The sequence below is a fragment of the Podarcis bocagei genome, assembly GCF_964188305.1.
Source record: "Podarcis bocagei genome assembly, chromosome: 4".
Lineage (NCBI taxonomy): Eukaryota > Metazoa > Chordata > Lepidosauria > Squamata > Lacertidae > Podarcis > Podarcis bocagei.
The window spans coordinates 92,067,201-92,083,767 of NC_138128.1; the positions used below are offsets into that span (position 1 = coordinate 92,067,201).

The 16,567-nt window shown below is 44.9% G+C and overlaps 2 protein-coding genes across 39 annotated transcripts in view; one reads left to right on the top strand and one right to left on the bottom strand.

The window, feature by feature from the left end:
• SORBS1 (sorbin and SH3 domain containing 1) overlaps positions 1-10,179 on the top strand; it is a 212,920-nt gene extending 202,741 nt beyond the window's left edge. For 33 of the 38 annotated variants that reach the window (XM_081191485.1, XM_081191457.1, XM_081191484.1 and 30 more), the window contains 4 exons: positions 1,428-1,487; positions 3,049-3,239; positions 4,161-4,273; positions 7,474-10,179. In XM_081191485.1, the coding sequence (XP_081047611.1) occupies positions 1,428-1,487; positions 3,049-3,239; positions 4,161-4,273; positions 7,474-7,541 (432 nt within the window). In that variant the 3' untranslated portion in view covers positions 7,542-10,179. The remainder of the gene's footprint in view (positions 1-1,427; positions 1,488-3,048; positions 3,240-4,160; positions 4,274-7,473) is intronic. The other 5 variants (XM_081191469.1, XM_081191452.1, XM_081191471.1 and 2 more) reach the window with 3 other exon arrangements.
• COG3 (component of oligomeric golgi complex 3) overlaps positions 7,473-16,567 on the bottom strand; it is a 47,349-nt gene continuing 38,254 nt past the window's right edge. The window contains exons 22-23 of the mRNA XM_081191624.1: positions 14,813-14,911; positions 7,473-13,025 (exon numbers count right to left, since the gene is read on the bottom strand). Coding sequence (XP_081047750.1) covers positions 12,996-13,025; positions 14,813-14,911 — 129 coding nt within the window. The 3' untranslated portion in view covers positions 7,473-12,995. The remainder of the gene's footprint in view (positions 13,026-14,812; positions 14,912-16,567) is intronic.

The window sequence follows — 16,567 nt, forward strand, 5'->3', positions numbered from 1 at the left end:
CGTAGCAGCTTAAAGGCAAATAAATATATATTCTGGCCTGAGCTTTTGTGGCTAGAGTACAGTCTTAAATTGGCAGGCATATATACCACTTTGTAAAACCGTGTTGGCGTGGGTTTGCCACCCCCCATCCTGCTTTAAAATCAAGCGGTTTATAAATTTTGTGAAATAAAATAATAAATGCACATGTTTTGGGGGAGGGATGAAGAGGTCCGCAGGTACAGAAATGCCTAAAGCATAAGAGTAATATAATCTAAGAATAAATAAGTAACATAATCATTAAATAATAATAAACCACAAACCACGACAATTGCATTAAAGCAACACAAACACCCTAGCTCACAAACTGGTCAGCTAATTAACATGCAGTGGAATTTTTAAAAAAATAGCATAATATTGATTAATCTAGGTGACATAACTGCATTTCCTGGTCAGTTATATTTCAGCCATTTCGCACAGTTGTTTCCTTTGTGGGCCCATTTGCTTTCAAACTTGGGTGCATCCCAGTTTCATAAAACAGTGGTACCTTGGAAGTCGAATGGAATCCGTTCCGCAAGTCCATTCGACTTCTGAAAATGTTCAAAAACCAAGGCTTGGCTTCCGATTGGAAGCCATGACGGATGTTCAGTTTCCAAAGAACTTTTGCAAACCAGAACACTCACTTCCGGTTTTGTGGCGTTCAGGACCCAAACCGTTCATCTTGCAAGTTGTTCGAGATCCAAGGTACGGCTGTAGTTTATTCATTTACCAAATATCCCCTTAATAGGAAACATGAGTGATCAAATGCCTACCTGTTTGGACGCAAAATGGTCCCACATGAAAAGTAAAGAACATACCTAAGGACCTCCATAGGTGTGTAAATATAAAGGAGTAAATTAAAAGAAAAAGTTAACGTGCTTGATGCTTGCATGTGCTTCTATATATAAAAAGCCCCCCCCCCCCGGTGACTGTGAGGAGTTACAGAATGTTGAGGACAAAAGAATAAGAAAATTCTAGGTTAATTCATCTCATTGTCTGGCAAATCCTATCATCAGGGGCTCCAAAGTGTATCTTCTTGCTCCAAGCAGTGCTCATAGGTATTCTGCATGTTTCCGTTTCCTCCCCTGGTAATTCCCCTTTAAATCACGGAGTCTAGAGTTTGTGCTCTTTTGTGTCCTTCCAGAGGAACTGTGCCATAATATTTTTTTGAACATCGGTCTTTATTTTGCTAACCCATTTCATCTTCTAGCTCTTCTTCTTCTAATCCTTCTTGCCAGAGTCACAGTGTGTGCTCTACGGCACAGCCGTTTAATAATATCCAGCGGCGAATGTCATTTATGTCAAATTTCCCTTGTTTATTTTTGTTTTGCTTTCTTCCTATGATTTGAATTTGACTTGCTAGTGCATTTGCTAAAATGTCTCCCTTACCATGTGCTTTGGTGATCACACAGCCTTCTCATCATTCATTGAGGCCAGGACCAGATCTCACAGAATCTGAAAAGAGCTATGTGGTAAGATCGCCTGAGATTCATATCTGCAGCCCCATTTTAGCATTGTTCATACAAGCGCCATTCTCTCTTATTTCCATTTCATACTTTTGGAGGTTAAGCAAAACAATACCGTACACAAGAGGTACCAGCAGACTCGGAGTAATCCTGAGGTTTGCAGGTGCTTTATAAAAAAAAAAATCTTTAGAAAGGAGCCCTAAAGGGAGCAAACACCCCCTAACCATTTTCACAGGAACTCAGTGGCATGAAATGTTGTCTGACTGAGGTTGGGTGGGGTTGCGAGAACCAATTGGGAGAGGGAATGGAATGGCTGAAAAGTGAAAAAGTGAGGAGGAAGAGATACACAGGTGTTGATATGAGGTTGAATAATCCATCTCATTTTCTGGACAGGTCATTTCCTAATTCACCCTGAGAAGCTATTTTAAATGTTTCTGGAGGTAGACGTCCAAAGATTGTTATATAGTAGGGATTGAGAAGAACTGTGTCCTCATTCAAAACAAACACAAAAATGGAAGGAGGAAATTAGGAGACCCTCCAAGTGTCCCTATTTTCCAGGGACAGTTCCGGATTTTCAGAAGCTGTCCAGGTTTCTGATTTCATCCTTAGGACGTCCCTAGTTTCATTGGAGAAATGTTGGAGGGTATGGAATAGGATGTCCCTATTTTCATCAGAGAAACGTCGGAGGGGACGTACTCTTATTTATATTGGAGAAATGAGGCCTGACTTGCGGGAGGAGAGAGCAAAAACCTGAGGGGAGAGGAAATGTAGCAGAGTGACCGTATCCCTGAACCAGAAGTATCTCAGCCTGCAACATTTTGGTGCAGTGCTGCACTCATAAAGCATCTGTTACCTGCTTCTTGACATCGTAGTCTAGACGTGCCAGTATTTGGGGGGGGGGAGGAGCCCCAAATGCCAGAGCTGGGCAGAGCGGGTTTGGTTATGTGAACAATGATAATTTTTTTGACTCTCAACCCTAATTATTTTGCCACCGCTGTCCCAAGTACACGAGATGGAGGCTCTGGTACAGGGTGAGCTGAACCAGGTGCCATCGCAAACACCTGGCTTCTATGTGGAGTTTTGGTGCGCAGTTAGGCCATTGCAACAGGAGCTGAAATTTTCTGAAACAAAGGCTACTGTAGACAAAGGAAACACAGGCATTAAATATCTGTAGCATTGGGGGGAGAACTTCGGTTGCATGCATGTGATGTGTTTTGAAATGACGCACTCAGAGCTGGAAGATGTGAACTTGAGGTCCTTGCTAATTCCAGTATCTTTTGCTGCTACTGCTTTGTTACAAATACGTCAATCTATATATCTAAAACTAAATAGCAAACTCTTCTGTATCTTGCCTCTGTTTTTCCATGCTTTCCACCTGGATTCCTCTACACTTCACTGGCTGGATCTACCACTGTATTGTCTTACTGGATTGCTACAACTGGATTTCCCCGTCTCTTACTGACTATCCCCCCCCTCCTCCCCACTTCCCCCTGTTCACTGTCCTCTGACGTGTCCCACCCCCACCCCCCTCCGTGGATGTCAACCCTGCACTGTCTCTACCGCCCAGGAAACCGTTTGCAATGAGATCTTAAACATTGCGGAAAAGTCCGTTCATTACTGCAGCACAATTTCTCAGCCTCTTGTCTCTTGCCACAAGGGGCCCCATAGTGACAATAAATCATCTTTCATCATTTCTCAGCAACCGCAAGTCCTGCCGCTGGGAACAAGCCTCGACAGGAACCATGCGCCACAAGATATGTAAGTTGGTCCGAAAGGGGACGCATTCACCCCCTCATTTCAGCAGCTGTCGTACATTTGATGGATGGAATGCAGGAGACACAGCACAATTTTTAGTTTGATGGGTTTTCTTATTTAACACAAGGGACTCACCAGTATTTTGGTTTTGTGGTCTTGGCTGAGATCACAAGAGGAAATTGTGCCCTATTGATCCTACCAGACTCGTCTTCATTTTTAAAAATATCATGGATCAGAGGTCTGGAGATGGATGTGTGATACCTTGGTGTGAACTTTTGGAACTTCCTGCTAGTTGGAAGACTTCAGAAGGGCGGTGGCAGCTCATAATCTCCCCGGTGAGGTCCTGTAGACACTTTTGCCATCAAGAGTGCCACAGGGCCACTGGATGAAGTTCTACGTGCCACTCCTTGCCACCTGATCTGGTCCTGTGGTTTCAAGATTTATTTAGGGGCTTTCTGTGGTGCAGAATAGGGTACGAGGGAGCTGATGGGAACTGAATACGGTCAGAATATTGTTGGATAAAGTTGAGAGAGGGCAGAGGAAATTTAGACTCCTATCCCAGCAGATTTCCTGTTTGTGGAATGCTCTCCCCAGGGAAGCATGGTACCTTCATTATACACCTTTAGGCGCCAAGCAAAAACGTTCCTCTTTAACCAGGCCTTAAAGACATGCAATGCTCTTTTAAATGTTGGGGAGGGGGGAATTATTGGGTTGGTTTTTGGTTTTATTATGCATTTTGTGTTTTTATATTGTGATTTTTATCTTGTAAATGCCCTGAGACCTGTGGGTATAGGGTGGTATACAAATTTGAATCATCATCATTGGATCTGTATTTGAAGGAAGTTACAAGAGGGATATTGTTAGTAGTGGCTGGCAATCTCTTCCCTTAATTCTACCCCCTCCACTGTTTCTGTGCGTTTTCAGGCTTAGCTACCAAGCACTGTACAGCTATGTCCCGCAGAATGAAGATGAGCTGGAGTTAAGAGATGGAGATATCATAGATGTCATGGAGAAGTGTGATGACGGCTGGTTTGTTGGTGAGCATGACATCTGTCATTTCAACTCGTTTTTAAAACGTTAACGGGAACATTAATTAATATCATCCATTTGATTCACAGACCTATTTACACAAAATCTACAGTTAGCCAGAGCAGCGTACATGCTATAATTCTGCTAATTTGCTTGACTCAGAGTGATTGTGTATATTCTGCTGTGAATTTGCTATGCATTTTAGCAGTAACAGCAGTGGCTACAAATCGTAATGTTTTCCCTGTGACCCCCCCCCCCCCACCAATGGAAAATTGTCTTGACAACCCAAAAACTTTCCTGGGCAAGATTCAAGCAGCAGCTCTATATATGTTTCGCAAAAGCTACTGTAGAAACAGCACTGGGATGGGGAAGAGCCATGAATCAGTTTCTACTTCCTCAGACCCCCTCCCACACACTGATGTTCTGCAGCAAGAAATTCTGCCATATGACCCACCAGTTAAACAACTGTATAGCGTTAAATCTCATTAAGCGGAAAGGCTTATCTGAGCCATTTAGTAAATATGATCCTTTCCCTTCCTTCCCAGCATGTATAGAGGGAGAACAACATTTCCTGGGTATATTTAGATATAAACTTATTTTCCTCAAGCATGTTTTAACTGTAGAATGCCTCAAAATAGCCATTAATTCCTTAGAAAGGCTCAGCGGTAACCAATTTTGATTGCTAGGTGTTCAAGAAAGAACACACATGCTGTTAGTGCATTCTGATTTGTAACAGGCTTTGTGGATGTAGACAAAGTAAATATAGCCATTAGTTTAGAGAGGATATTTACTCTGAGTTTTCAGCCATTGGGAAACCGACCTCCAAACATAGAACATCATTGGCCATGCATTTTGGTACCCCAAATAGATTTCTCAACACCTTACCTTAGACTCTTTCCAAAACACTAAATTTACTCTTGACCCCCATTGGGATTCCGGACAATTACGGCATATGTAGACTGCTCTAAAACCTTCAACTGTTGCAAGAGGCTGTTTAATTGTCTAATAAAGGCAATTATTATTCACATGCTCATCCAAAAACAATAAACTGAAATCCTTTTGGAGAAGACCGTTATTTTACTTTTATTGTAGTTATGGATAAGCCAATCACTCATGCAATAGGTTGTAAAGACCTGTTTCATACCAATAGATAAAAAAACCAAAACCTGTTTCAGACTATTTTAGTCTTTTCAGCTCAAGCCAAGCCCTTGAATCTGATGCTGTGCATTCACAAGCCAAATGCCCTCCACTTGGGTCCAGTTCCCAGCTCTTCCTTCTCTGCTCTTCCGCCCTGTTCTTCAAACATTGCCAGACTGACACCCACTCACTGACTCTGGCTTGAGACCAATTCAGTGGTACCCCGCAAGACGAACGCCTCGCAAGACGGAAAACCCGCTAGACGAAAGGGTTTTCCGTTTTGGGGGCGCTTCGCAAAACGAATTTCCCTATGGGCTTGCTTCGCAAGACGACAGCCCATAGGGAAATCTCCGGGACAGCGGGGAAGCGCAGCGCGTCTTCCCCACTGTCCTCGGACCTCCTCCCGCCGCCCGGCTTCGGAACGAATCTCCGATGCCGGGCGGGGGGCGGGAACGCCTCCTCCCGCCGCCCGGCATCAGAACGAATCTCCGATGCCGGGCTGGGGGCGGGAACGCCTCCTCCCGCCGCCCGGCATCGGAACGAAGCTCCGATGCCGGGCGGGGGGGGGGGGGAACGCCTCCTCCCGCCGCCCGGCATCGGAACGAAGCTCCGACGCCGGGCGGGGGGGGGAACGCCTCCTCCCGCCGCCCGGCATCGGAACGAAGCTCCGATGCCGGGCGGGGGGGGGAACGCCTCCTCCCGCCGCCCGGCATCGGAACGAAGCTCCGATGCCGGGCGGGGGGGCGGGGACACCTTCTCCCGCTGCCCAGCTTCGGATGGCTTTCCTGAAGACTTGCGGTGGGAGGAGGGTTTTCCTTCCCACCGCCAACATTCAGAATGCTGTTCTGAATGTTGGCGGTGGGGAGGAAAAACCCTCCTCCCATGCAAGCCCGGGGAACAGAGGGAAAGCGCTGCGAGCCTTCCCCTCTGTTCCCGTACCTGTCCTGAAGGCTTGCGGTGGGGAGAAAAGCCCTTCTCCGCACCGCCAGCCTGGCAAGCGGTTTCCCTAGGAACGCATTAATTGATTTTCAATGCATTCCTATGGGAAACCGTGCTTCGCAAGACGAAAAACTCGCAAGAAGAAAAAACTTGCGGAACGAATTAATTTCGTCTTGCGAGGCACCACTGTACTTTTATTTCGAAACAGGGCCTCCCTCCAGCTAATCATTTCAAATTGGAGCGATCAGTGTGCACGATGCTTTCGAGCGATATTAAAAACCTATCTTGCCCAAGAAATCATACAAACTGAATTTTGATGCAGCAGAAGACAAAAGGGCGGGGAAGCAAAGGACCAAAAGATGTAGAGTTATCGGTACATGGTCTTTTATTTCAGCTAGGATTAAGCCAGGCTCCGCTGAAAAGATTTATTTTGAGGGGAAACTTGAAGAAAAAGTGGGAGCTCTTCTGGTATGGACTTCCAAGGAGACGGGGCATCACATCAGATCTGTCCCATTGGGCAGCATGTGTTTCAGCATTCTAGGAAGACACAGTCACAGGCCATTGGTCCACGTAGCTCAGTGTTGTCTACAGACTGGCAGCAGCTCTCCATAATTTTAGGCTGGGTTTCAGCCTTATCTGGAGATAGGTAAAGGGACCCCTGACCATTAGGTCCAGTCACGGACGACTCTGGGGTTGCGGCGCTCATTTTGCTTTACTGGCCAAGGGAGCCAGCGTACAGCTTCCAGGTCATGTGGCCAGCATGACTAAGCCGCTTCTGGCGAACCAGAGCAGCGCACGGAAACACCGTTTACCTTCCCGCCGGAGTGGTACCTATTTATCTCCTTGCACTTTAACGTGCTTTCGAACTGCTAGGTGGGCAGGAGCAGGGACCAAGCAATGGGAGCTCACCCCGTCGCGGGGATTCGAACCGCCGACCTTCTGATCGGCAAGCCCTAGGCTCAGTGGTTTAACCCCATGCACTAACCAAATAAGTGGAGGATCCTTTCACGGGATCAAGTTGCGTGTTATCCTGCTACACAGCGATAGCAAAGCAAAGATGGGAAAGCCATAACTACCAGCCTGCTTTTTGGGCCGCCACACCCACGTTTGTTCTTGTTTTCTTTCTCAACAGGCACATCCCGGAGAACACAACAGTTTGGTACTTTCCCAGGCAACTACGTGAAACTTGTATCTTCATAAAAGCCATTGCTAGCCCGTTGGTGATTTCACCAGGAGAGAGAGAGAGACAGACAGACAGACAGACAAAGAGAAGGACCTGGGTTTGAAACTGTAAGGAAAAAATGTTCAGAAAAGACTTATTTCATGAATGTAGCCGACAAGCGAGGAGACGCGGATGTGAATGTGGTAAAAGTGTTGGACTGACTCGAAGCCCTTGCCTCCTTTAAAGGTTGACCAGAGCAAAGTACCGAGCCGCTTACAATGCTGCCTTTGTGTCTGCTTTTATCCTTCAGGGGCGGCAAGATAAGACTTCGCTTTCGTTCAGTATTGAGTATTGCTCTCCGCGGTGTGAAACTGGGGGAAAGCAATGAGATGGGAGTGTGACATAACGTGAGCAGGGTGGGGAGGGGAAGAGAACACGAGAACAGTGAATGCATTTTGGTTGCAGAATCTGTGACTGCAGTCCGGCTGGCAGAGGGTGAAGTTGGTGTCTCATCCTGCTAAAAACCTCATGCAGCTCTTGTTCCCTTCCTTTGGAATGTGCACCTTAACACATATGAAGGGGAAAGGAATTCACGGAGACCCATTTTATATAGAAGGGCACATTGCCAAGATCATCCTCCCATTATCTTTTAATTCACTACACCAGATTTAAGCAGGCTTTTCTGTGTTTCCTATTCCCCTGTTTTATTGAGGTTGCAATCTTCTATTTTGTTTTACTGGTCAGTTGGCTGTCAGAAACCTACTTTTACTGCACTTAACTAAAACAGCAAGTAAGGCAGCGGTCTTGGCGCTGTGCCTTGAGGCAGATGAAAAGAACTGAGCCTGGATCCTTTGATTAGTCATTAAGATTTGGCGTTACCAGCCGATAAAATGTTGTATTCTGTTCTGCTTGACATTATCCAGCCACGTTCTAGGCATTTTGACCCAGCTATTCCACACATATCCTGAAAGTTCTGCCCACTGCCATGTTCTGGGCCAGATCTACTCAGAATGTCATCTGCACAAGCTTCCTAAAGCTACATTTCTGCCAGCGGCGCTTGTGCTGAAGCCATTCCCAGTGGTTTGTGCCTTTGTGAGAATTTAGTGCATTCTTTTTGGATGAACACTGCGTTAAAAAAAAACCCCACACCAATCGTGTGCATTTTAAAGCATAACTGTTGCCACTATTGCTTCCTCGTCCTCTTAACTGGAATAGCTCCTGCCGGAGGATTTATTTGGAAGTCAGATGCAGTGATTTCAGGTCACCTAATTTCCTAAGTGGACTCCTACCAGCCCAAATGGCAGACCAGACGATTGGTAGGGTAAGAAAAAGTGATCCAATTCATTCACAACTCTCTGCCTTTTTCTCTTTTTGCAGTTGCTTCTTACATGTCTGGCTTAGCACCAAATAATAAAGCAAGCAGACAGACTCTATCAAGGCATCCTTCTCAGTTGTGGATATATTCTGGCAAAATATTCCTGAAGGTGCCTTTTTAGAATTGGTGGCAAATGTGATTTTTCTGCCTGTCTTTTCGAAAAGAAACACAGAAAAGTACAAGCAACCTGCACGTCTGGATTTCCAAAGCCACTTTGTTTTGGATCTCCTTGAATTATACACTATTCTGACTGCAATCCTTTGCACACTTACCAGGGAGTAAGCCCCATTGTGTTCAATGGAATTTAATTCTGAGTAAGCATGCATAGAATTCCAGTGCCAATTTCTCAAATTTTGCACTTCCGTGCAAAACGAACCTGTTGTTTTTTTCATAGTCATTTTGTTTAAAAAGAGAAAAGGGGTCATGGACAAGTAAAACTAGCAAAGATTTAGATTGCGATTTTGTCATAAGCTGTATTTATTAAATATAAAAAATCCTATTTTTCTGCTGATGCTTTTATACAGTTTATTCATAGTAACAGCAACTAACTCACGGTCAGCATTTTTGCAGTTCGTTGTATTAATAGCCATGCTCCAAAATAGCAGGATTTCTTTTTTGCTGACTCTTCCCCACCCTACCCCACCCACAAGATCAGCCAAAAAAAAGTCAATTGAAGTGCTTTAATATTATGACTGTATATATGTACATTTGCCTTTGTATAGACTTACAAATAACTTATATTGAAGAAAATTAAATTCATTGAAAGCTTTTTAAAAAGGGCAGTAAAGAAGAAGACTTTTCCATTTTTATTTATATTAATTATTCCATGTACGATCACATTAAATATGAGGGGTTAGCAAAATTATAGCTCAGTTACAACTAAGCCACAAAATGCTGCTTCCATCCATTTGGAGAGCTAACATTTTCATAATGAAGGATTGTTACCGCTTGAGTCCCATTGAAATGATTTACACTCTCCTGCAGCTCTTGCACAGGAAAAGGGTCCGAGAGAACGGCTTCCCTAACGTATTTTAATGGGTTTCTAATGCTTTTTTTATTTGCATTTTTATCCGAAGCAGCATTTAGACGTGGCATTAAAAACGAAAAAGGATTGGATAGGTGCAAATCATGAGCTTAACCATCTTGGCCGTATGTAACCATCTCGATGCCATTTTTAGTTTTAATAATACACATGCGTGTTCTGTGCTCACCCATTACCCGTCAAGAAGTCACTTTTTGCGTTTTGTTTCCTCATTGCAGTGGATTATTATTTGACAATAAATGGAAAGATTGAATTAAAAGTGTGTTCCTTTATAGAAGTGATTTAGTAACTATCAAGCCCAGCCTCTGGTTGGTGGTGCCTGTTATTCGCAAAAATGTAAGAAAATCCTTTGCTGATTCAGGATCCTGGGGCTCTCCAAGGCCGGAGGGATGCCTGGGGGAAAGCTCGCACCCAGGACCTGAGCACACCAGCGCTCTCCTTAATTGTGATTCTCTGCAACTAGTAGCCACTGATCACCTTATTTTCCAAGAAGTGGTCTGATCCTCTTTTAAAGCTGTCTCTTTAAACCCCTGGATACTATTTGTGGGCACATTTGGAATGTGAAATTGCCAAGGCAGTACGAATGAAGAATATGCAACGGTGGGCAATCCTGGCCTGAGCTCCCCCAGTCCTGCACAAATACCATATTGGCCTGAATATAAGCCACACTTTTTTTTTCCAAATTCCGACCGCGAAAAGTTAAGGTGCGGCTTAAATTCGTGACCTTACAAAAATGGGCTTTTACAATATCGCTGTAGGATTTTCTTCCACATTTGCCATTTGCGGGTGTGAATGCCTGCAGAATTTTAAGGGAGTGGCTTATATTCGGGTATCGTCTTCTTCCCTCTTGAATTTTAAAGGTGCGGCTTATATTCGGGCCAATACGGTACTCCTGCATATGGGCTTATCATGATGGAATAGAGGACTGAGTACACAATTCGCCTCACTTTTTTTTTGCGGGGTGGGGGGTGTACAATGATTACCCTTCAGGAGTGGCTGGCAAACCTTGTTCCACGAGGCTTGCAAAAAGATACTTTCGGATGGAAAAGCAACAGGAACAGAGTGCACTCCTTTCATTCCACAAAGGAACAACCAAATTATCATGATGATAATTATCCGCAACACAGATACAAAAACCTGGGCTGAAAGGAAGCATAGCTAAAGCAATCTGTGTGTTGTATGTCTCAAGAGGTGGCAACAGCTCAAATAGTTTCTTAATAAATAAATATAAAAGGAACTTGCCTTCAGAAAATACCGGGGAGGACTTTTCCTGAAGCAGCCATTCCTTTTTCGAAATCACATGCAACTAGCCCAGCGTAGACAAAACGAAACTATCTCGAAGTAAGAAAGCAGAACTTTTATTTAAAAGGGGGGGAAACAAAGAGGAACATTAGTCAAATAATATAATCTTTGATAACGTTTTAAATTATGTACACTATTTTTATACGTAAATATCTGAAGCTATAGCTTTATACAAGTTTGCTAGAACAGGATGACACAGGGTGGGTGGGATAAAGGCATTCTGCTTTAGAAACAAAAGGATTTGGTCAACTGATTCGAACGCTTAGGAAATTTGATTAAAATACATTATAACTTCATATAAAGCAATCATGCCATAATTTACTTGAAAAGCATGATACGAAGTCCACAGGACATCATTTTACAACAAATCTGCTTTGCAGTAACAGCTTTCAACGGGTGCCAATTGCCTTGTCAAATGAGAGGCAGGCAAACAGCTTGAAGCGGCTTTAAAAACACACCACTAATATGCAGACCCGCCCCCCCACCACCACCAATTTATGAATAAAAGCAAAGTGGTAATGGGAGTTTTATTTCTTTCTACAAATTTGAACTCGTAACTATAAAAGCTTTCTTATTAATTCCACCCCAACCACGAAGATGGCTTTCCCCTCAAATTATGATTTGGGAATTACCTTAATGTCATATACGTTTGTTGGAACTTAAGTTTTAGTTCCTTCTCTCCATAACTAGTGCTGCCTTTTGTTCCTCGTTCATGCTAGCCTCCTGATTTTACAGTCATTTTAGCATCCAGCGGATCTTGAAAAGAGAAATGTTTAAAGCAGGGCTGGGGAAAAGAGACTCTGTGACTCTCCAGCTGGCTAGAGACAGGGAGGGTGGCAGGTTAGGAAACTCTGGTTTAACGTAAACCAAAAAGCATGAGATAAAGTTGCCACAAACAAGAAGGCACAGGCAAGCTAGGACTCCTCTCCATCTCCACTCCAATTAAGGTTTTTAGTTGCTGCTGTTATTTGTAAAAAACAGATATTCTAACGGAGCTTCATTTTTATAAAATGAATTATTTCACATATCAGTAATTCAAACTTAGAAGCCATTTCTCTATGGCAATTCCTCAATTGCATAGCTTTCTCTGCACATCCTATGCACACAATTTTACTGCGGCAAATTTCTTTTTAGAGTTATTAAGAATTGGTGAGTGTCAGTACACCAGTCAAATACTGGAGAAATTTTCACAATGTGCTTCATTTACACGTGCAGCTAAACCATTAGATATACAGCTGATCAGCTTCAACTGAGACTTATTGCCGGAGGGCAAATGAAAACTTTTTCACAAATGCTCTCTTCACCACTCACTGACTGCGGCGCCGTGACGACTTGTGAATGTGCAATTTGGAGGGTATTATTGAGATAGTGTGGGAAGGTTTGTACATACACTTATGCCTTCTATTAAAGAGATTCGTGGGTCCCTGCCTTCTCCAATTTATTTTCAGCACATCCCTTGGCAAAGAAACAAACACATATTAACAAAATTGGGTAGGGGAGCAAATAGAATTTAACCCCAACATGTTTGCAGTCAAGGTAGGTAGATGCTAACAAACAAAAAAAGCTGACCATTGTTCTGAATAAAGCAGTATTTCTGCTTTATTTTTTTTTAAAAAAAAGTTATAACATACTGGGGTTCATCCTCTTCTTGTTCACCTGACCTTCGGATGGATGATGCTAAAAGCAGGTAGGATGGCACACCCCGAGTCTGCTTCAGATAAATGTCCATTTCACTGCCTGACAGACAATTTGAAGAGGCTTCTCAAAGAGGGACTACTTTGCTGTTGACAAAAGGAGATTTACCTGGAAGGCAAATGGCAAAGGGGTTTCACTACTGTGGAACTCGTAGCGCCTGTTTTACAGAAGCAGTAAAATTTGGGGGTGGGGGTTTGCACAGGGAAGGTCCTGGATATGGAGATCTGAAACTATTTGAGGGCAATACATAGGGCTGCTGCCCAGAGCAGCGCTTCCGTTGCCGCAAGGAATCAGAGGAGGAAAAGAGGCTTGTTCAATGGGAGCACAATCTGTGCGTTGGGCAGGGGTGGGGGCTTCCCTCTCGTACAGACACACACAGAGGAAGAGTCTGTGGCTTCCTAATCCCTTCTGCACACCATACCTCAAAAATCCCAGACTGCATAGCCCAAGGGTCAGCAAACGTTTTTAGCAGGGGGCCGGTTCACCGTGCCTCAGACCTTGTGGTGGGCCGGATTACACACACACACAGTGGTACCTCGGGTTACGTACCGTATTTTTCGCCCTATAGGGCGCACCGGCCCATAGGGCGCACCTAGGGTTTTTTTTTTGGGGGGGGATAAAGAAATTTTTCATCCGACCCCAGCCCCCAGAACAGGCTGCTATCCGCAAGCCTAGGGAGCCCGGCGGGAACTCTTCAGATATCTGCCCGAAGCCCGGGGCGCGCTTCAGGATGCAGGCTGCTATCCGCAAGCCTGGGGAGCCGGGCAGGAACTCGCGTCGGCTCCCCAGGCTTGCAGATAGTGCACCGACCCCTCTCGCTCTCCAGGCTTCAGCGAAAGCCTGCATTCGCCCCATAGGACACACACACATTTCCCCTTCATTTTTGGAGGGGAAAAAGTGCGTCCTATAGGGCGAAAAATATGGTACTTAATTCATTCCGGAGGTCTGTTCTTAACCTGAAACTGTTCTTAACCTGAAGCACCACTTTAGCAAATGGGGCCTCCTGCTGCGGCCACGCCACCGGAGCACAATTTCTGTTCTCATCCTGAAGCAAAGTTCTTAACGCATGGTACTATTTCTGGGTTAGCGGAGTCTGTAACCTGAAGCGTATGTAACCTGAAGCGTATGTAACCCAAGGTACCACTGTATATATATATCTGGAGACTGAAAGGAGATGCAATCGGGGGTTGACCTCAGCCCTGGGCAGCGGGGATCCTGGCAGAGGGGGCTTCTCTCTCCCCCCAGCCCCTCCCCTCCCTCTGCTTTCCTACCTCCTCCACCGCTCTGCCTGCGATTGGGAGCTGGCAGCAGCGCAGCCACCTCTCCTTTCTGGGCCAGCTTTCCTGGGCACCAGGCGCGCCCATGGACAGACAGGGTGGGTGGCGGGTCTGGGCATGCAGGCGGCGAGACTTCGAATTGGCTGGCACCAATCAAAGCCCCCTACCTCCACAGGGCAGGGAGAAGCCGTGAGGAGGGGCCGCGATGGTGGGAGGGGAAATGGCGCAGCCCAAACAGATCCACGTGGTGATTCCACAGGCTGGATCCAGAAGGCAATTGGGCCTGATCTGGTCCGCGGGCCTTAGTTTGCCGACCCCTGGCATAGCCTGTAAGCAAAGTTTTGAGCAAGGCCCTTGTACCAGTTACAATGGCTGGCTCTTGCCTAGATCCGAGACATCCTGTAGCTTTGTTTCTGGATGCACTGCTAGCCTGTCAACATAACCCAAAAGCAAGCAATTGTGCTGCTTTTGTCTTAAAGCCATCTGCAAAATTTATTCAGGGGTCAAACTTCCCATGCTCAGAACATTTAGTTAAAAGAATATATTGATCTGACCGAATTTCACCCAAAATGTAGTTCGCACAGAATGGTCTTTTAAAATAAGAGTTTTCTTACATACCTGTTCCATTGAAGGGCAGGCTACAATCTGGAGATCTTCTTTGCTAAATTCTTCTTTTAGTAGAGCATGCAGCTTCTGGAACACTTGCTGAATATTGTTCTGAGAAAAGGAAGAAAATATTTAAAACTTTCCTTTTCTAAAAAATAATAATGCTTTTTATTACATTTTCCATTTTTAGTAATCACAATATCTATACATAAATTAAATATTTTTAAATAAAATATTTAAAACGTTCCTCACCCTAAGACCAGCCTTCAAATAAGAACGCATACAGAGAACGGATATCCAGTTTGGGGGGAAACTAATCAGTTAAGGTGACTTAGAAGCTTCTTTTGTTACTTCTACATTCTCCCATTAGGCAGTTAAAACTCAAGGGGTCAGAGATGTCACTGTGTAAGAAAACCTACATTAGCAGCTACATAAGCTCCTAAGACGAATAAAGCCCCTTATGCAGCGTTTATCTGTAAAGGCACAGCCTACTGGAAGGATGCAGGAGTGACAGAACATAATAGCAGCCTTGCTGGATGTGCCTGGCCTAATCCAGCATCTTGTTAACTAGATGCCACCAGGAAACCCACAACCAGGCCTTGAGCGATACTGTTGTTTTCCAGCAACTGGTATTCAGAGGCATGGAGTCTCTGACCCCAAAGATAGCGTATACCCATCATGAATATCAGTCGCCAATAGGCTAATTCCCCTTTGGAGTCAAAGTTGGAAGCCATCATCACATCCTGGAAAGCCAAATTTCATAGTCCTGCTATGTGCTGCGTGAAGAATCAGCTTCGCTAGGTGACCCCACAGTGATACCAATTAATCCGTTCCTGAAGTCTGTTCTTAAACCAAATCCGTTCTCAAACCGAGGCGTGCTTTCCCTAACGAAGCCTCCCGCTGCCGGTGCCCTTCCACCATTCAGCTTCCGTTCGTAGACCAAGGTAAAGTTCGCAAACTACTTCCGTTTTTACAGAGTTTGTAAACCTAATAGTTCATAAACAGGACTGTTCGTAAACTGAGGTACCGCTGTACTATGAAAGAGAAAGGGTGGGGGACTGCTTTCCACACCGTGAATAATTTTACACACCTTTATCATGTTCCATCCTTAACTTTCCCGCCCCTAAACCAAAAAGCCCCAAACACTGCAATTCTTCATCATACAGGAGTCACCACAGCTCTCTGATCATTTTGATTTCCCTTTTCTGCAACAAAACTGGCTCTACAAGCCACATATGGCTTATAGGCAGCTTCAGGAAGTAAACGAAAAAAAGATTAGGAGGACAAATTCTGCCATGAACTCAGCTGCAGGCATTTACTCCTCATCCGCAAAAACACCTTTCCTGGTCACTTGCAGACATCCCTGGCACTACAAGGGCAGCAGAGCAGATAACTATAGGTAGACTAGAGAAGAGGAAGAGGAGCCAGGATGCAGCAGGAACTGTGGTGTAAAAAGTGAGGACAACCAAAGACCTGGCATTAGCTACAGGAAGATTTTGCAGGCCACTCCAGAATATAGGGGATGCGGGTGGCGCTGTGGGTTAAACCAGAGCCTAGGACTTGCCGATCAGAAGGTCAGCAGTTCTAATCCCCGTGACGGGGTGAGCTCCCGTTGCTCAGTCCCTGCTTCTGCCAACCTAGCAGTTCGAAAGCACATCAAAGTGCAAATAGATAAATAGGTACTGCTCTGGCGGGAAGGTAAACAGCGTTTCCATGCGCTGCTCTGGTTCGCCAGAAGCGGCTCAGTCATGCTGGCCACATGACCCG